The 21150-nt window shown below is 44.8% G+C and overlaps 3 protein-coding genes across 3 annotated transcripts; 1 reads left to right on the top strand and 2 right to left on the bottom strand.

Annotated features, from left to right (window-relative positions):
• Positions 1 to 914: 914 nt before the first annotated feature.
• On the top strand, positions 915 to 1862 carry LOC102456226 (olfactory receptor 14A16-like). The gene has a single exon (XM_006128282.4). It carries the CDS (start codon positions 915 to 917, stop codon positions 1860 to 1862), a length of 948 nt encoding a protein of 315 aa, XP_006128344.3.
• A 4697-nt stretch (positions 1863 to 6559) lies between these two features.
• LOC102456481 (olfactory receptor 10A4-like) lies at positions 6560 to 10924 on the bottom strand. Its single transcript, XM_089774187.1, has 3 exons — positions 10834 to 10924; positions 9522 to 9558; positions 6560 to 7502 (listed from the first exon to the last, which is right to left on the bottom strand). Exons 1-3 carry the CDS (start codon positions 10922 to 10924, stop codon positions 6560 to 6562), a joined length of 1071 nt encoding a protein of 356 aa, XP_089630313.1.
• A 2437-nt stretch (positions 10925 to 13361) lies between these two features.
• On the bottom strand, positions 13362 to 14300 carry LOC102455489 (olfactory receptor 10C1-like). Its single transcript, XM_006128279.4, has one exon. It carries the CDS (start codon positions 14298 to 14300, stop codon positions 13362 to 13364), a length of 939 nt encoding a protein of 312 aa, XP_006128341.3.
• Positions 14301 to 21150: the final 6850 nt, after the last annotated feature.

Raw genomic sequence — 21150 nt, 5'->3', positions numbered from 1 at the left:
TGTCTGCTGACAGTGGCCAATTCCAGGTGCCCCAGAGGAAGTGAACATAACAGGGAAGGATCAAGTGATCCTTCTTCTGTCATCCGTGTCCAGACAAAGAGAGGTGAGGGACACCATTCCTACCCATCCTGGATAATAAGTATGAATGCATCTACCCTCCATGAATTTATCTAGGTCTTTTTTTAGCCCTGTTAAGTTCCTGGTCTTCACCACCTCCTCTGGCAAGGAGTTCCACAGGTTGACTGTGTGCTGCATGAAGAAAAACTTCCTTTTGTTTATTTTAAAGGTTCTACTCTCAATCCATTGTTTGTTTAAAACCAGCCACCTGTTCTTCATTGAGAATAACTTTCCTCTAATCCCTGAGGGTATGTCTACACTACCCTCCTAGTTCGAACTAGGAGGGTAATGTAGGCATACCGCACTTGCAAATGAAGCCCGGGATTTGAATTTCCCGGGCTTCATTTGCATAAACCGGGCGCCGCCATTTTTAAATCCCGGCTAGTTCGAATCCCGTGCCGCGTGTATCCTCGTGGAATGAGTACAGCTAGTTCGGATTAGGAATCCTAATCCGAACTACCTACTCCATGCAGCCGCGCGGCACGGGGGGGGTTGAACTAGCCGGGATTTAAAAATGGCGGCGCCCGGCTTATGCAAATGAAGCCCGGGAAATTCAAATCCCGGGCTTCATTTGCAAGTGCGGTATGCCTACATTACCCTCCTAGTTCGAACTAGCGGGGTAGTGTAGACATACCCTTATTCTTGGACCTGAATGACCTTAGAAAAAGACAATTACTCAAGCTCATTCTAGAACGAAGAATATGACCATGGAAGAAGCACATAATATCGTCCTCTTTTCTCTTCTGCTTCCCTGACCCTTTGTTTTTACCTTCCCACTTTTCTCCCCACAGCAGGAAATGTCGAACCAAAGCACCGTGATTGAGTTTCTTCTCCTGGGCTTCTCTGATGAGCGGGAGCTGCAGATTTTGCACTTTGTGGTGTTCTTGGTGATTTACTTGGCTGCCCTGATGGGGAACCTTCTCATCATCTCAGCCATCGTCCTCGACCACCGTCTTCACACCCCCATGTATTTCTTCCTGGGCAACTTGTCTATCCTGGACATCTGCTACATCTCCGTTGCAGTCCCCAAGTCCATGGCCAACTCCTGGAACAACACCCGGTGGATCTCTTTCCCCGGCTGCGTTGCCCAACTCTACTTCGGCATCACCTTTGCCTTCGCGGAGGTGACTCTCCTCACGGCCATGGCCTACGACCGCTACGTGGCCATCTGCCATCCTTTGCGGTACAGGGTCATCATGACCGGAGGGGTTTGTGCCAAGATGGCCGCCGGTTCCTGGCTCACCAGCTCCGTCTATTCCTTGCTGCACACGGCGAATACTTTCTTCCTGCCCTTCTGCCGGTCCAACGTGGTGGATCAGTTCTTCTGCGACATCCCGCAGCTGCTGAAACTCTCCTGCGCGGATACGCGCCCCAACGAAATTGTGGTGGTTGTCTTAAGTGCCTTGGTGGGCTTGTTTTTCTTCATTTCGATATTTCTGTCCTACTTTCATATCTTTTCGGCTGTGCTAAGGATCCCCTCAGCCCAGGGTAGGTATAAGGCCTTCTCCACCTGCCTGCCGCACCTACTTGTGTTTTCATTGTTTATCAGCACCGGGATCTACACGTACCTACGGCCTGGATCAGCGTCTTCCCCCTACGAGGGCCTCTTGGGTGCTGTGCTCTATACTGTGGTTTCCCCAATAATAAACCCACTGATTTACAGCCTGCGGAACAAGGAGATAAAAGACGCCCTAGGCAAACTTTTAAACAAGTTGTGTTTCACCAAGGGCCTTTTCACTTCTTAGTGTCTATATACATTTGTATTTCCTGTCCCGTGTAGTCAACCTGTGGAACTCCTTGCCAGAGGAGGCTGTGAAGGCTAGGACTATAATAGAGTTTAAAGAGAAGCTAGATAATTTTATGGAGGTTAGGTCCATAAAAGGCTATTAGCCAGGGGATAAAATGGTGTCCTTGGCCTTTGTTTGTCAGAGGCTGGAGAGGGATGGCAGGAGACAAATCACTTGATCGTTGTCTTCGGTCCACCCTCTCTGGGGCACTTGGTGCTGGCCACTGTCGGCAGACAGGCTACTGGGCTAGATGGACCTTTGGTCTGACCCAGTACGGCCGTTCTTATGTTCTTATGTCCCACTCCAGCGGATCATCTTCACAGTTAAAGGATGGGAGTCATTTTCATGGAATATATGTTTCTCAAAGCACGAGGGTAATTTGAAGATGGTGTTTTATTGAAAAACATAGAACACCATTTAGTCAGGCGTCAGGGCTGGTTGAAGTCAATTGTGTGTTTCTAAATGGTGTTTAAACATGGGGCCATTGATGGACCTAACCACCTTGAATCTATCTAGCTCTTTCTTGAACCCTGTTAAAATTCTAGTCTTCACCACATCCTCTGGCAACGAGTTCCACAGGTTGACTGTGCACTGCGTGAAGAAAAACTTCCAAAGGTCCATCCAGCGCAGTGTGCTGACTGCCGACAGTTGCCAATGCCAGATGGCCCAGAGGGAATGAACAGAACAGGAAATCCTCATGAGATTCCTCTCCTGTCCTCCATTTCCAGACAAACAGAGTCTAGGGACACCATTCATACCCATTCTGGCTAATAGCCATTGACAGACCTAACCTCCAGGATTCTGTCTAGCTCAGTGGTCCCCAACACAGTGTCCGCGGGTGTCGTGGCGCCTGTCGGGCCATTTCTGTGTGCCCGTCGAGTGGTCGGGGCCGGCCCCACCCCCGGGTGCACAGGACATGGGCTGTTCTGGGCCCGGGCGCGCAGCGTATGGGCGGCCACACCCCTGGGTGTGCCGCACAGTTGCGGCGCCAGCCCCGGGAGTGCGGCGCATGGGTGGCACCAGCTCCGGGCACGCAGCGTATGGGTGGCCCCACCCCCTGGCACGTAGGCGGCCCTGACCCCGAGCGCATGTGTGGCCCCTCCCCTGGGTGCCCAGCGTGTGAGCGGCCCAGCCACCCGGGTGCCCGGCAGCCCCAAAAGGTTGGGGACCACTGATCTAGCTCTTTTTTGAACCCTGTTAAAGTCCTAGCCTTCGCCGCATCCTCTGGCAAGGAGTTCCACAGGTTGGCTGTGTGCTGCATGAAGAAAAACTTCCTTTGGTTTGTTTTAAACCAGCTGCCTATTCCTTTCATTGGATGTCCCCTAGTGCTTATATTGTGGGAAGAAGTAAATAAGTTTTCCTTATTCACTTTTTCCACAATAGTCATGAGTTTATAGACTTCTATCCTATCCTTCATTGGTCTCCTCTTTTCTAAAATGAAAAGTCCAAGTCTTTTTAATCTCTCTTTAGATGGGACCCGTTCCAAAACTCTAATAATTTTTGTTGCCCTTTTCTCAACCTTTTCCAATGCCAAAAGTTCTTTTTTTGAGATGAGGCGACCACATCTGTACACAGTATTCAAGATGTGGGCATCCCATGGTTTTATTCAGAGGCAAGAAGATATTCTCTCTTATTCTCTATCCCTTTTTTAATGACTCCTAAGATTCTCTTGGCTTTTTGACGGCAAAAAACAGGTGTGTAAGATTCTGGCAACGGTTTGTACGTATCTTAGCTAGGGAGGGGATGGCTTGTGACCCCGGGGAAGTGTGATGAACATCAGAAGATGTTAGTGAACAACAGGGCAGATAAGAATTGTCTTTGGCAAAATGCATTGAAAGCGGTTTGGCTTGAGAAATTCCTAGGAGAAGGTGAACACAAACTCCAACCTATGTGAAGAGCGTAGCTCAGTGGTTTGAGTATTGGGCCATTATATAGAGCGTTGTGAGTTCAATCTTTAAGGGACCCAGTTAGGGTACGTCTAGACTACCGCGTTTTGTCGACGGAAGTTTTGTCGACAGATACTGTTGACAAAACTTCCGTCGACAAAGAGCGTCCAGACACATCGAGTTCTGTCGACAAAGCAAGCTGCTTTGTCGACAGAACTCCGTAGTCTGGACGCAATGTTACAGGCAATAACACCTTCTGTTGACAGAGTTCTGTCGACAAGGTGTTATGCCTCGTAAAATGAGGTATACCAGCGTCAACAAAACTGCTGAGATCTGTCGACGTTATGTCGACAGAACTCAGCGGTAGTGTAGACGCTGGTATAGTTTTGTCGACAAAAGTCCACTTTTGTCGACAAAACTAGGTAGTCTAGACACACCCTTAGATCTGTGACAAATCTGTCAGGGATGGTATTTGCTCCTGCTGTGAGGGCAGGGGACTGGACTCCGTCACCTCTCAAGGTCCCTCCCAATTCTATAATTCTTTCCTCAGATTATGCAAAACAAAAAAACAGATCTTTGAAGCTACACCCAGACGGAATGCTTAATTGTCTGCTAACCCAAAGACGGTCGGGCGAACCCCTCCGAAAGAAAATCTCAGCTCTTTGTGCTGGTTCTGATTTTGAATGTGAGACCGTTATGACCCTTTAAACAAAGGGGACAGCAATTGAGGCTACGTCTACACTGCTCCCTCTGGTGCAAAAAATGTGCAAATGAGGCAAAGCGTGGAATATTGCCGTGCCTCATTTGCATAATTAAGGAGGCTCTGTTTTTGCACAAGAGGCTTTTGCGCAAAAATAAGTCATCCACACTGCTCCTTTTTTGCACAAAACCACCATCTTATGCCAGAGCCCTTATTCCACATTTTTTTCCAGGAAAAACGGCTCTTGCATGGAGAGGGCCGATAAAGAAAAGTTATTTATTAGTTCCCTAAATAGAAGAACTAGAGGACACCAAATGAAATTAATGGGGAGCAGGTTTAAAACTAATAAAAGAAAGTTCTTCTTCACACAGCGTGTAGTCAACCTGTGGAACTCCTTGCCAGAGGAGGCTGTGAAGGTTAGGACTATAATAGAGTTTAAAGAGAAGCTAGATAATTTCATGGAGGTTAGGTCCATACAAGGCTGTTAGCCAGGGGATAAAATGGTGGCCTTGATCTCTGTTTCAGAGGCTGGAGAAGGATGGCAGGAGACAAATCGCTTGATCGTTGTCTTCGGTCCACCCTCTCTGGGGCACCTGGTGCTGGCCACTGTCGGCAGTCAGGATACTGGGCTAGGTGGACCTTTGGTCTGACCCAGTACGGCCGTTCTTATGTTCTTAAGTAAGAGGGTTCTTGCACAAAAATGAGCTGTGTGGATGGCTCCTTTTTGCTCAAAAGCCCCTTGTGCAAAAACGGAGCCTTCTTAATTATGCAAATGAGGCACACGATAGTCCACGCTTTGCCTCATTTGCATATTTTTTGAGCCAGAGGGGGCAGTGTAGACCGAGTCCCAAACATTGGCCCCTTTGTTAAAAGGGTCATAATGGTCTCACATTCAAAAAGATGTGTTGATGTTGCCTTGGGGTTTGAAGGCCTGAGTCTGACCAGGCCGTGAGGATGGAGCTGAGGTGATTCCGGTTTAGCACTGTCAATTCTGTCATTGATTTTGATATGCTTTCCCCCTGAAGAATAAATGTACTTGCAGAATCTGTGTGGGAACTTCATTGAGGCAGGGTATTTATACTCTTTGCAGACTTAGAAGAGAAAGCAGAGAGATGCTAGCTTACTTAGGCCTTCTGGGATGCGTAAGACATCACCGGTGGTATCCTGACAGGTCGTCTTCTCCATCAACGATGATAAACTTTCGGCGGCATGTGTGTGCTCCCCATCGACCGTGTTAACCACGCACACTTAGTCAACATCGCAGACTCCGAGAGAGCCCCCAAAGAGCAAACACTCAGGGTATGTCTAGACTACAGAGTTTTGTCGATAGAAGTTTTGTCGACAGATACTGTCGACAAAGCTTCTGTCGACAAAGAGCATCTAGACTGCAGCCAGTTCTGTCGACAAAGCAAGCCGCTTGGTCAACATAAGTGTGGACGCAAAGGACAGTGTAGATGCAAGAATGCCTTCTATCGACAGAACTCTGTCGACAAAAGGCGTTATTCCTCGTAGAATGAGGTTTACATACGTCGACAAAACTGCTGAGTTTTGTTGACGTTATGTCGACATAACTCAAAGGCAGTGTGGACGCAGGTATAGTTTTGTCGACAAAAGTCCAGTTTTGTCGACAAAACCCTGTAGACAAGACGCACCCTCAGATAAGGATCGAAGGCACCCAGACAGGTGACAAAGGACTGACTCTGTCAACAGTATGGAGTTCACTCTTTGCCCCCTCAGTTGGAGAAAGACGACTCTGAAGGGTTCGCTTTTCCACAGAAATGCAGACAGGTGACACCTCACTCCTGACAGAACAGGTTGCTCCTCTCCTGTTACTTACAGGCCCAGCCAAAAGGTTCACGGGGTCCAAGGCAACATGCTGTGTTTGCAGGGCCGGCCTTACTATGAGGAGAACTGAGGCAGCCACCTCAGGTGTGAGCCATTTTAATAATATCGGTGGGGAGAGGAAGGGGGAAACTACAGAGACGGAATGTAGCGTAACTGGGCAACTCCACACATGGACAAAATGTCTTGCAGTCCACACACTGAACCCCACATGTGCCATGTTCATCTCAAAATGGAGGCTCTCCCCAGGAAGATATTATCCTATGAAAGGTTCTCCTGAGCGCCCCTTTCACTACCTTGTTCCTGAGGCTGTAGACCACCGGGTTTAATAACGGGGTGATTACGGTGTAGCAGAGGGACCAGAATTTGCCGGTAGTGGGTGAACTATTAGATTTGGGCTGGAAGTAGGTGAGACCGGTGGTGCCGAAGAACAAAACCACCATGGTGAGGTGTGAGGAGCAGGTCGAGAAGGTTTTACCCCGGCCTGCAGCTGAGGGCATTTTCAAGATTTCGGTCAGGATGTAGAAGTAGGACCAAAGGATCAACGCAAAGGGGATGGCGACAAATAGCACCGTCGAGATAAGGGCTTCGATTTCAATCCCATTGGTGTTTCCGCAGACTAGCTCCAGCACTGGGGGAGCATCGCAGAAGAAATGGTCAATCTCCATGGGGGGGCAGAAAGGGAGATGGAACAGCCACATGACGTGCGTTAGCGTCACGAAGCTGCTGCTCAGCCAGGCCGCGCCCGCGAGCCGCAGGCAAACGCTCTTCTTCATCACAACGGCATACACCAGGGGGCGGCAGATGGCCACGTACCGGTCATAGGCCATCAGGGCCAGGAGGCAGCACTCGGTGCCTCCGAGCGAGAGGAGGAAATACATCTGGGCCGCACAGCTCGAAAACGAGATGGTTTTCGCCCCTGCCAGGAGGTTGGCCAACATTTCTGGGATGATGACCGCAGTGTAGCAGAGCTCCAGGAAGGATAAGATCCTGAGAAAGAAATACATGGGGGTGTGAAGGGCAGAGTCGGCACATGTTATAAGAACGATGAGAACATTCCCCAGCAGAATAGTTATGTATATAACTAAGACCAAGACAAAAAGTAGGCCTGGCAAGTTAGGGAGACCAGAATATCCCAGAAGGATGAATTCAATTGCGGAGGACTGGTTCCTTCCTTTCGTGGTTTCAGGATATTGCACCTCCTAAGGAAATGAAGAGGTATTCAGATACCATGGTGACGTGGATCCTTCTAAAACACATAGTTACAGAGCACAGTGCCCCTATGAAAGTTATTGGCTGCAGGAATTAAACCTGGCAACTTAAGATAATGAACCTTTTTGGTTTGTACTAAAAAAGAAACCTCTGTTAGCCAATGCCCCATCAACCTCTCAGTGGCCTGGTCGCCAGCAGAGGGCAACACGGATCCCCCCTTAGCCCCAGTTTACATTAGGACTTTATTTTGCAACAACCCCCTTTAGGTTGAATTTATAAGCAGAGCATCCACAAAACCAAGCCCGATATTTCAAAATAACGGGACACTTGGAATACGTTTTTTTTAAAGACAATATGCAAATTTGGTGCTAATTTTCATATCTTCTTCCGGTCACTTTTTGGAAAGCAGGTTTTTCAAAAGTGAAAGTAGTCTGGACGTGGTTTTTTCAGGAAAAAAAAACCTTTTTCGAAAAAACCACTCTTCCAAAAAAGAGGTTTACGTGATTTTTTGAAAGGTTTTTTTTTTTTTTCAAAACAAGCCCACGTCCAGACTAGTTTCACTTTCAAAAAACCCACTTTTGAAAAAGCGATTGGAAGAAGAGATGCAAATTAGTGCCAAATTTGCATACTTCCTTTAAAAAAAAACATAGTCTAGACGTAGCGTTATTCTGAAATCTGTGCTCCTGCTTTCCTCTGGGGGAAAAATGCTAATTTTAAAATAGTTATTTCAAAATATCATTAGTGTGGACGCGCTGGTGCCACTATTTCAGAATAACGACTCCCCAGAGTCATTCGAAGTAATTACACCCCAGTGCTTCCACATTAACAGAGCCTGCCTCGAACTCATTTCGAGGCTTCCCCCATAATGGGGAGACACCATATCGATTTTGAATAGTGATAGAGATGTAGCCGTGTTAGTCTGGTGTAGCTGAAACAAAATACAGGACTATGTAGCACTTTAAAGACTAACAAGATGGTTTATTAGATGATGAGCTTTCGTAGGCCAGACCCACTTCCTCAGATCAAATAATGGAAGAAAATAGTCACAACCATATATACCAAAGGATACAATTTAAAAAAAATGAACACACATGAAAAGGACAAATCACTTTACAGAACAGAAGGGGGATGCCAGTGAGTTAATGATATTAGAGGTGGGGAAGGGGAAATGTCTGTGAGTTAATAGTATTAGAGATAATTGGGGAAAATTCGACACTCTCCACAGGGGAATTAACAAAGACTATCTTACCCATTACAAAGATAGCTTCCCCAATTTTCTTCCATTATTTGATCTGAGGAAGTGGGTCTGGCCCACGAAAGCTCATCACCTAATAAACCATCTTGTTAGTCTTTAAAGTGCTACATAGTCCTGTATTTTGTTTCATATCGATTTCGTTATTTCCAGAGAGCAGGTCTACTCTGGGAAATTATTAGGTGTGCACTTTATTTCAAATTCATTTAAGTTATTCCAAAATTAAACTGCTGTGTTGACATACCCTTAAAGATTAAGTGGAGAGCATTTCATCGGATGCATGACGTTTTTGCTGAAAGAGACTAACACGGCTACTTCTTCGAACAATAATTTCACTTCTACAAAATACAATGACAAAGAGGTCTAATTTAGCTGTGGCCACTCAACAAAGAGATTTTGGAGTCACTGTATGAGTTTTTGGACCCCTTAATGTGCAGTAGCAATCAACAAAGCAAACAAAATTTGGGGCAATGTTACGAAAGGGATCGATAATAAGACCATAACAAATCATATTGTTTCTATATAAACCAATGGCACAGCCACATCTTAAATACTGCATGCCGATTTGCTCACGCCATCTCAGAAAAGGTATATTGCAATTGGAAAAGGTACAGAGAAGGAGGGGGAATTATTAAGGGAATGGGACAACTATTAATAGGACTGGGAGTTTTCAGCTTGGAAAAAGGGACAACTCGGGGACACAAGATAGTCAATTAAATCATGACTGTTGTGGAGAAAGTAAGGATGTGTTATTAGCTTGTTCTCATAACACAAGATCTTAGGGTCAGGAAATGAAGTTGATAGGCAGGGTTTAAAATAAACACAAGGAAATATTTCTTTACGCCATAACACGTCAACCAATGGGACTCTACCAGAGGATGTTGTGAAGGACAAGATTTTAAGACGACTGAAAAACGAGAGACGTTCATGAGTCAACAATGGGACACTGTTGCAAAAAAAAGCCAACATGATTCTGGGAGGCATCAACAGGAGTGTTGTGAGCAAGACACAAGAAATCATTCTTCTGCTCTGCTTTGCACTGATTCGGCCTCGGTGGGAGGATTGTGTCCAGTTCTGGGCACCACTTTTCAAGAAAGAGGGAGAGAAATTGGAGAAGGTCCAGAGAAGAGCAACAAAAAACGATGAAAGATCTAGAGATCAGGAGCTAGGAGGGAAGGCTGAAAGAATCGAGCTTGTTTAGTTTAGAAAGAGAAGACAGAAGCTATGTCTAGACTGCAAAGACAAGTCGGGAAAAGAACTGCAATTTGCAAATCCTTTTCTGGGTTTTTTTTTCGGAAGAGGCTTTTCCAAAATTTGGCCCAGCCACACAGGGTGAAATTTGAGAAAAACCTCCTTTTTTCAGAACATCCCTTCTTACTCATACAATGACTACAGGGATGCCAAAAGAACATGTCCGCTTTATCGGAAACTGTTCTTTGGATATGTTCCTTGGACATGACACAGCTTTTCTGGGATACTGGAAATATCCTGGAAAAGCTCTGCCGTGCAGACATAGCCTGAGGGAGGACATGATGGCGGTTTTGAAGTATCTAAAAGGGTGTCACAAGGAGGGGAGAAAATTGTTCTCCTTGGCCTCTGAGGATAGGACATCACAGCAAGGGAGGTTGAGGTTGGATATTAGGAAAAACTTCCTACCAATCAGGGTGGTGAAATACTGGAATAAATTGCCCGGGGGGTTGTGGAATCTCCATCTCTGGAGATATTTAAGAGCAGGTTGGACAGACGCCTGTCAGGGATGGTCTAGATGGTGCTGGGTCCTGCCGTGAGGGCAGGGGATTGGACTTGACCTCTTGAGGTCCCTTCCAGTTCCAGGATTTTGTGGAGGACAGGTCCATTAAGGGGTATTCGTCAGGATGGGTGGGGATTCAGGGTTTGCTAGCAGCCCCGAATGGGTGACAGGGGATGGATCCATCGTTGATTCCCTGTTCTGTTCACTCCCTCTGAATCACCTGGCATTGTACCAACAGCAGAATTAAAATTTTGCCTTCCTTGAAAGAGACACTTCCCTGCCTTAACCAGGAATCAGAGACATTCCATCGGAATTCGATCTCCCACGCAGGGAGTCCCCAACCTCTGCCATCCGCCTGGCCATGTCTAAGACCAACATTACGTCTTATATGCTCGCACACTCTCATAACAATCAGAGAGAAACACTCACTGAGAAGAGTGGTCCATTGTCCACATTCATTTCTGCAAGATGCTCTTTGGTTGAGGTGGGTTCGCATGTCTTTGTTTATTTCAAGTCGCAAAGACAGCCGACTTTTATCCTCACTCCGTCTTCTCCCACCTTCCATTCCCTTGTCCCAGGGATTTCCCCTCCCACCTCAGGGATCTATTAACATGTTTATGTAGCTGCGACCAAAACCAACGGTGCCCATTACATTGTGATTATGAAAGACAGAGGCTACTCTCCAGAGGTGGAAAATGAGATCTCTTAGAACGGATTTTTTTTTTGTAGGTTTCTTTCAAAGTTGAACGGGTTGCCACTGGGATATTGGATCCTTCCCAAAGTTCATGGGTCGATTTTCAGAAACTGGATTGCTACCTGAGATCCGCAGACTCTTGAGTGTCCTCAAACGATGTCTAGAGGGCCCATGAAAGATTACTGTAAAAAAAAAAGTTTCAGGTCCCAGAAAAATGCATACTCCCACTACAGGCCAAAACTGGGTAGAATTGAGCTTACTTGTGGACATGTCTACACTGGGAAACTATTTTGAAATAACTCAAATCGATGTATTAGCTCCGGCTCTGTCTACACTACTAGGATATTTTGAAATAAATTATTTCAAAAGAATAACTCCCCAAATTGCTATTTCAAAAAATGTTTATTCTTCTTCACAAGTAAGAGTTATTTCAAAATAATCAGCCTATTATTTTGAAATAGTAGGGTAGACAAGGGAGTTCTACATCATGCAATGAGAACCAGCTGCTTTTTAGTTCAAACAGTAGAGGCTCCTATGCAAAGCTCCAGAGATCCCAGGTTCAAATCTACCTTGTGGTGCTCCAGCCATGTGGTGGTTACATGTAAAGGCTGCTTCCTCAGCTAGAGGAAGTATGCAACCCACACACCTAGGCTACCTCCAGACTGCACTTTTAGGATGTGTCTAGACTAGAGGGTTTTGTCGACAAAAGTCCACTTTTGTCGACAAAACTATACCTACGTCCACACTGCCTTTGAATTATGTTGACATAACATCGACAGAACTCAGCAGTTTTGTCGACGGATGTAAACCTCATTCTACGAGGAATAACGCCTTTTGTCGACAGAGTTCTGTCGATAGAAGGCTTTACTGCATCTACACTGTCCTTTGCGTCCACACTGTTATGTCGACCAAGAGGCTTGCTTTGTCGACAGAACTGGCTGCAGTCTAGATGCTCTTTGTCGACAGAAGCGTTGTCGACTGTATCTGTTGACAAAACTTCTGTCGACAAAACCCTGTAGTCTAGACATACCCTCAAATCTGAAAAAGATATGCAATTTGTGGTAGTTAGTCTCTTTTTTGATTTCCTTTCTAAAGAGGCTCTTTCAAAATTTGGCACATCTACATGGCACCAAATTGCGAACAAAAGCGCTCTTTCAAGCCCATCCCTTATTCCTCAGAACGAGGTTTACAGGGATGGCGAAATAGCTCATCTGTTCTTTGGAATTTTTTTTTGAAAAAGAGGACTTGTTCCTTGGACGCGGTGTTTCTTTTTCCCGAAAAAGCAATGCAGTCTGGATATAGCCCTAGTGTGGTTCACTGCCCCATGCAGTGGCGCTTAGACCATTTACAACAAGAGCTAAGGACAAGAGACCTCTACAGCCAGCTGGCTTTTTAGCACAAACAGTAGAGGTTCCTATACAAAGTTCCAGAGGTCCCAGGTTCAAATCCGCCAGGTGCCGGTTACAGATGCTCACCTTGTTGAATAAGGGGAGTTATTTTGAAATGACTCCCCAGCATAGATCTGCCCTCCTGAAATAACAAAATTGATATAGTATATCCCCACTACGGAGAAGCCTTGAAATTAGTCCGAGGCAGGCACCGTTAAGGTGGATGCTATACCTCAATTGAGAGCTCGTGGGTGTGGCCAATTTTTCCAAAGTCCCATGAAGTTTGTTTACAGCCACCATTTCTAACTCTCATTGGTCTGTGCTATTATTTAGCCTGATTTTACCCATAAATATTCATTAACAGCCGAGTAAGCAGGGGAAGTGTTGATAATGCTGCTAGACAATATTGACCTCCCATGATCCGGAAAATTCTCTGGTACAGAACCGGTCAAGTCCCGAGAGTGCTGGACAAGAGAATTTCGACCTGTCATACTAACAAAAAATTCTGCAAATGATAATATTTCTTCATGTATTTTGTTAAATATGAAATGTTAAAGAAAAAAATTCATGGAAATACAAAACTCAGCCAATTTTCCAACACTGAATTACACACGGCAAATATCTCGTTTACAGCTGAGATGCTGTCTGAGAGATACTCCAGTAAAGGAAATGACGTTTGGAGTAAGGTACTTCTCAGAGATTCATCCGTCAGAAAATAATTTATCTGAATGTATTAAAACAATTTAATGGGTATTTTTCTCAAAGCGTCTTTCACCTCTTTGTTCCGGAAGCTGTAGATGATGGGGTTTAAGAAAGCAATCACCACGGAATAGAAGAGAGAGAACACCATCTCCTCCCCCATGCCGTAGCTGGACTTGGGGCGGGCGTAGGTGATGAGGGCCGTCCCATAGCACAAAGTCACCACAATGAGGTGTGAGGAGCAGGTGGAGAAGGCCCGACGCCGGCCTTCGGCTGTCTTGATTCTCAGGATGGTGGGGATGATAGCGACGTAGGAGAGCAGGCTCATTAACAAAGGCACCATGAGGGCGAAGCCAGCACCCAGAATGAACTGGATCTCTATCCAGTAGGTGTTCCCGCACACCAGCTTCAGCACCGCCTGGATGTCACAGAAGAAGTGGTTGATCGTGTTGGGACCACAGAAGGGAAGGGTGAAGAGCGAGGATGTGTGCCCCACGGCCACCAGGGTGCCGCAGATCCACGACCCACCCGTCAACTGGAGGCAAACCCTCTTATTCATGATGGCCGTGTAGCGCAGCGGGTTGCAGATGGCGCTGTAGCGGTCGTAGGCCATCGATGCAAGCAGGAAGCACTCGGTAACGCCGAAAAACAGAAAGAAAAACATCTGCACGGCGCAACTGGCAAAGGAGATGGTCTTACGGTCAGAGAGAAGGTTGTCCAACATCTTGGGCACGGTGACAGAGGTGTAGCAGAGGTCCAAGAAGGACAAGTTCCTGAGGAAGAAATACATGGGGGTGTGAAGGGCCGGGTCGACATATATGACAAGGATGAGGAGAAAGTTGCCCAGCACGGTGAGGATGTAAATGAACAGAAACACCACAAACAGGACGAGATTCATGTCGGGGTAGTTCGAGAAGCCCAGGATGACAAACTCAGTCATGGAGGTCTTATTTCTCATTCTCTCTTTCACCATATTTTCTCTTGAAAATCAAAAAGAAGACTTGTTAGTTTGATATTTTATATCAAGTCAAACTGATTATGATCTATCTATCTATCTATCTATCTATCTATCTATCTATCTATCTATCTATCTATCTATCTATCCCCGTATACCCCCTCTGTCCTATCTATCTATCTCTCCATTCCCGTATACCCCCTCTGTCCTATCTATCTATCTCTCCATCCCCGTATACCCCCTCTGTCCTATCTATCTATCTCTCCATCCCCGTATACTCCCTCTGTCCTATCTATCTATCTATCTATCTATCTATCTATCTATCTATCTATCTATCTATCTATCTATCTATCTATCTATCTATCTATCTATCTATCTATCTATCTATCTAATCTATCCCCGTATACTCCCTCTGTCCTATCTATCTATCTCTCTCTCCATCCCCGTATACCCCCTCTGTCCTATCTATCTATCTATCTATCTCTCCATCCCCGTATACCCCCTCTGTCCTATCTATCTATCTCTCCATCCCCGTATACTCCCTCTGTCCTATCTATCTATCTATCTATCTATCTATCTATCTATCTATCTATCTATCTATCTATCTATCTATCTATCTCTCCATCCCCGTATACTCCCTCTGTCCTATCTATCTATCTCTCTCTCCATCCCCGTATACCCCCTCTGTCCTATCTATCTATCTCTCCATCCCCGTATACCCCCTCTGTCCTATCTATCTATCTCTCCATCCCCGTATACTCCCTCTGTCCTATCTATCTATCTATCTATCCCCGTATACTCCCTCTGTCCTATCTATCTATCTATCTATCTATCTCTCCATCCCCGTATACTCCCTCTGTCCTATCTATCTATCTATCTCTCCATCCCCGTATACCCCCTCTGTCCTATCTATCTATCTCTCCATCCCCGTATACTCCCTCTGTCCTATCTATCTATCTATCTATCCCCGTATACTCCCTCTGTCCTATCTATCTATCTATCTATCTATCTATCTCTCCATCCCCGTATACTCCCTCTGTCCTATCTATCTATCTCTCTCTCCATCCCCGTATACCCCCTCTGTCCTATCTATCTCTCCATCCCCGTATACTCCCTCTGTCCTATCTATCTATCTCTCTCTCCATCCCCGTATACCCCCTCTGTCCTATCTATCTATCTATCTATCTATCTATCTATCTATCTATCTATCTATCTATCTATCTATCTATCTATCTATCTATCTATCTATCTATCTATCTATCTATCTATCTATCTATCTATCTATCTATCTATCTATCTATCTATCTATCTCTCCATCTATCTATCTCTCCATCCCCGTATACTCCCTCTGTCCTATCTATCTATCTATCTCTCTCTCCATCCCCGTATACCCCCTCTGTCCTATCTATCTATCTATCTCTCTCTCCATCCCCGTATACCCCCTCTGTCCTCTCTATCTCTCTATCTCTCTCTCCATCCCCGTATACCCCCTCTGTCCTCTCTATCTCTCTCTCTCTATCTATCTATCTATCTATCTATCTATCTATCTATCTATCTATCTATCTATCTATCTATCTAGGGAGGGAGGGAGGGAGGGAGGGAGGGGATTTGTCTGGCACCTTTCTTTGTGTGATTCAAACCTTCAGTGACCCTGGGAGCATTCATGTATACGAACTTAAGAACGGCCAGACTGGGTCAGACCAAAGGTTCATCTAGCCCAGTGTCCTGTCTTTTGATAGTGGCCAGTGTCAGGTGCCTCACAGGGAATGAATAGAACAGGGAATCATCAAGTGATCCCTCTCTTGTCATCTATTGTCAGCCCCTGACAAACAGAGGCTAGGAACACCATCCCTATCCATCCTGGCTAATAGCCATTGATGGACCTAACCTCCAGAAATCTCTCTAGCTCTTTTTTGCACCCTGTTAAAGTCCTAGCCATCACCACATGCTCTGTCAAGGAGTTCCACAGGTTAGCAATGCGCTGAATAAAGAAAAACTTCCCTTGGTTTGTTTTCAACCTGCTGCCTATTCATTTCATTTGGTTGACCCCTCATTCTTATATTGTGGGAATAAGTAAATAACTTTTCCCTATTCACTTTTTCTGCAACAGTCATGATTTTATAGACCTCTATCCTATCCTTCTTTAGTCTCCTCTTTTCTAAGCTGAAAAGTCCAAGTCTTTTTAACCTCTCTTCATATGGGACCCGTTCCAAACCCCTCATCACTTTTGTTGCTCTTTTCTGAACCTTTTCCAATGCCAATACATCTTTTTTGAGATGAGGCAACCACATGTGTAAGCAGTATTTTGGGGGAGTCCATCACAGCCACACACTGAGCAAGATAAAATACACAATTAGAATCATAGCATGCCAGGGTTGGAAGAGACCTCAGGAGTCATCAAGTCCACCTCCACACCCAAAAGAGGACCAACCCCAACTCAATGCCCCTCTGCCATGGATATTGGTCAAACAGGACAGTCTCTACGGAAAAGAATTAATGGACACAAATCTGATATCCAAAAAGGTTACACACAGATACCAGTTGGAGATCACTTTAATCTACCCTGGAACTCGTTAATGTATCTCCAAGTCACCATGTTGTTTTGGGCCAATCACATAAGCTTTGGGGCATGGATAGCTCAGTGGTTTGAGCATTGGCCTGTTAAATTCACGGTTGTGAGCTCAACCCTTGAGAGAATTAATCTGGGGCAAATCTATCAGGGATTGAACTTTGTCTTGCTGTGAGGGCAGCAGACTGGAGTCGATGACCTCTCAAGGTCCATTCCAGCTGTATGAGGTATATCTCCATGTTTTATATTAAATACCCAGGGAAGGTTGGAACTTAGCTTCATTTTCAAGTTTGAGTCCTGTCACAGAGGTATGAATAGAGCCATTGGCAGGATGGCCCGCTACATGCCACTTCCGAATGACATAAAAAAACAAACAACGGGAACTTCAGAACGACTCGCAACTTATCTATCTGCTTCATGCATAGAGACTCTAGGGGTGTTTCTAGACTACAGGGCTTTGTCGACAAAAGTGGAAATTGTCGACAAAACTATACCTGCGTCCATACTGCCTTTGAGTTATGTCGACATAACGGCAACAGAACTCAACAGTTTTGTCGACGTATGTAAACATCATTCTACGAGGAATAATGCCTTTTGTTGACAGAGTTCTGTCGATAGAAGGCATTATTGCATCTACCCTGTCCTTTGCGTCCACACTGTTATGTCGACAAAGCGGCTTGCTTTGTTGACAGAATTGGATGTAGTCTAGACGCTCTTTGTCGACAGAAGCATACTGTTGACACAACTTCTGTCGACAAAACCCTGCAGTCTAGACATACCCTAGTTAACTATTTCTTTCTCTTTTTTTCCTTCTCTCTCCCCTCATCCCTTATTTATTTTGCAACTGCACTTTTAATAACTCCGGTCATCTGAAGAAGTAGGTTGTGCCTACGAAAGCTCATGATGCCATCGATATGTTTTGTTAGTCTTTAAGGTGCTGCTAGACTATTCGTTGGGTTTTTTTTTTAAAGTTTTTCCAGTTACATACTAATTCGGCTTCCCCTCTGAAGCTTTCAATCCACTGATCCAGGACTTGGTCAAGCCGGGACTTCAAAACCTCTAGGGATGGAGATTCCCTCCTGTCCCTAGAGAACCCATCCAAGTGCTTCCTCACCTTCCTTGGGAAATCGTTTTCCTCATAGCCAACCTACACCTCACCCAATTGTGGTACTGAGCAAGATTTGTACTTCTTACTCTGGGGAAAAAAGTGTGATGGCTAAGAACAGGAGATACATCTAGACGAGTGTTTCTCAACCTTTTTTTATAAAGTACCCCTTTTTTAAAAAAACATAAGTACCCCCAGTATCTACAGTTTTCAGACACACACAATTTTTTCTACCATTGCAACACATTTGTTTAAACAACTTAATCGTAGCCAGGTGGGCGATGAAATTTTTGGGTATAAAATGTACAAAAATAATAAAGCGCTGTCAAACTTAAAACAAAAATTCAGTTTTCTCCAATTTTCAGTGGTGTTGATGTACCCCCAGATGTGTCTCGAGGACCCCTAACGGTACTCGTACCACCAGTTGAGAAACATGATCTAGACTGCAAGGCTATTTTGGGATCCTGAAATAGCTACCCTATGTCCAAGGGACACGTCTGCTATTTTGAAAAAATTTTCAAAATAACGGATGGGCTATTTTGACATCCCCATAAACCTCGTTCCACGAGGAATAAGGAGTGTTTTGAAATAATGCTATATTTTGAAATTTGGTGCCGTGTAGCTGCATCAAATTTCAAAATAGCCTATTTCAAAATAAAATTGAAATAAGATACGCAATTTGTGTATCTTTTTTTTTCAATTTTGTAGAGCAGTCTAGACATATCCAGTCAGGCAGAGGCGACTGGTTGGTTATTTTCAATGTGCTTCTTTCAGGAAAGGGATGTAGGGGCAGAGAAGCAGGAAAAGGAGAGAAAGCAGCGAAGCCATCGTAACGTTTTTCAGACTGCACGCTGCAGAAAAAGAAAGAGAGCACTGGAGAATATTGAAACGGGAGAACTGAAGACAAGGGAGAAGGAAATAAGGGAGAAGAAAGAGAAAGAGGGTGAAAATAACATTCCGACTTCCTGGAGAAGCCAAACCAGAATTCACCTACCCCAGTGATCCCCAAAAATCCACCATTGGGACCATTTTTAATTCGCCCACATAAGACAGAAGATATTGCTGAGTATTTGACTACCTTAGAAGAAGTTCCTGACACCAAGACAGTTCCTACCATGGCCGCAAAATTAACTGAGAGCTCCAAGTGTGTACAATGAAATGCCCATTGAGGATGCTTTTGATTAGTGCAAATTGAAGAATGTTGAATTACAAAGGTTTGGATTACAAAGGTTATTCCTGAAATAGATAAGAGTTAAATTTAAGGAATCTTCAGAGAGAAATTGGCAGGAGCTGGTTGGCCTTACCTGCAAGCGAAATATGCAGCTGTGGAGAGGCTCCTGAAAATTTGGGGCTCCGCTGGGTTTTAATGTCTTCCCACCCACCTCTTCCTATCCCTGGCCTGTAGATCCACTTCCTCCAGAGAGGATCTAGTTAACTTCAAATTAAAAAGGCTGGCCAGAATTATTAGCAGAGCCTGTGAACGAGCCATTCAAGCAGTAATGAAGGCATTGAACAGGCATTTGCCTACCTCAGTTATATACAGGATGAACCTCTCTAGTCCAGCACCCTCAATTCTAGTCCTGAACGAGAGAATTTTCCATCAGTATGACCAGTGCTTTTTACAGCCACAGGTAATGGATTACTGGCACCTTTTTCTCTTGCAAAAAAAGCACAATATGACCAACACTTCCATGGCTTACTGGGCTCTGAGAAGACATGTAGGGGTCAATTAAGGTGCGTCTACACAGCAGGGCTTCAGTCAGAGTAAGCTGCACAAATTGAGCTACGTCAACTGCATTGTTTATTTTGAAATAGCTTCTTTCAAAATTAGGACCATCCACTTATTTCGAAATAGAGCATTCTTCTTCTGACTTCCCTTCAGCTACGTCTAGACTGCAGAGTTCAATCGGAAAAATTGCATCGCTTTTTCCAATTTACTTTCGAAAGAGTCTGTTCTGACATTTGGTGCATCTACACAGCACCAAATTTCAGAACAAAAGAGTTCTTTGGACACATTCCTTCTGCCTCGTAGAACAAGGTTTACAGGGATAGTGGAAGAGCGTGTCTGCTTTTTCAATTTTTTTTCTGAGAAGTGCACACATTCCTTGAGGCATTGTTTTTCCGTGATACCTCCAGGATCCTGGAAAAGCAATGCAGTCGAGACGTAGCCTTACTCCTCGTACAATGAGGGTTACAGGAGTTGGAGTCAGAAATCCTCCAGCTTGAAAGTATTTTGACATAAATCAACTGCCTGCTGTGTAGATACGGACTGTTACTTTGAAATAATACTAGTTATTCACCTCAAAAAAGATATTTTGGCCTTGGAAAGGGTTCAGAAAAGGGCAACTAAAATGATTAGGGGTTTGGAACGGGTCCCATATGAGGAGAGGCTAAAGAGACTGGGACTTTTCAGTTTAGAAAAGAGGAGACTGAGGGGGGATATGATAGAGGTCTATAAAATCATGAGTGGTGTGGAGAGGGCTGATAAAGAAAAGTTATTTATTAGTTCCCATAATAGAAGAACTAGAGGACACCAAATGAAATTAATGGGTAGCAGGTTTAAAACTAACAAAAGGAAGTTCTTCTTCACACAGTGTGTTGTCAACCTGTGGAACTCCTTGCCAGAGGAGGCGGTGAAGGCTAGGACTATAATAGAGTTTAAAGAGAAGCTAGATAATTTCATGGAGGTTAGGTCCATAAAAGGCTATTAGCCAGGGGATAAAATGGTGTCCTTGGCCTCTGTTTGTCAGAGGCTGGAGAGGGATGGCAGGAGACAAATCGCTTGATCATTGTCTTCGGTCCACCCTCTCTGGGGTACCTGGTGCTGGCCACTGTCGGCAGACAGGATACTGGGCTAGATGGACCTTTGGTCTGACCCAGTACGGCCGTTCTTATGTTCTTAAAATAATGTTGCCCTGTAAATGTACCCCTAGAGCTAAGAACAGAACAGAACACGGTCAGCCAGGACTGGTGGCTGTAAATAAACATCATCAGACCACGGGGAAATATGAAAAAGGACATGAAGCCAACTAATATCATGCCGGACCGCGGATCTTGTCAGACCAGAAAGTGCTGGATTAGAAAAGTTCAACCTGTATTGTAAGTTTCTGAATGTACCGTGTTAGTCAACAAGAACTTACTTTTAATGCAAATTTTAAACTATTTCATTAGCATGTTGCTGACGATGATAAAAT

The sequence above is a fragment of the Pelodiscus sinensis genome, chromosome 30 (genome assembly GCF_052426305.1).
Source record: "Pelodiscus sinensis isolate ZL-2025 chromosome 30, ASM5242630v1, whole genome shotgun sequence".
Lineage (NCBI taxonomy): Eukaryota > Metazoa > Chordata > Testudines > Trionychidae > Pelodiscus > Pelodiscus sinensis.
The sequence above is the reverse complement of the archived record's forward strand: the minus strand, read 5'-3'. Positions and strand labels throughout refer to the sequence as shown.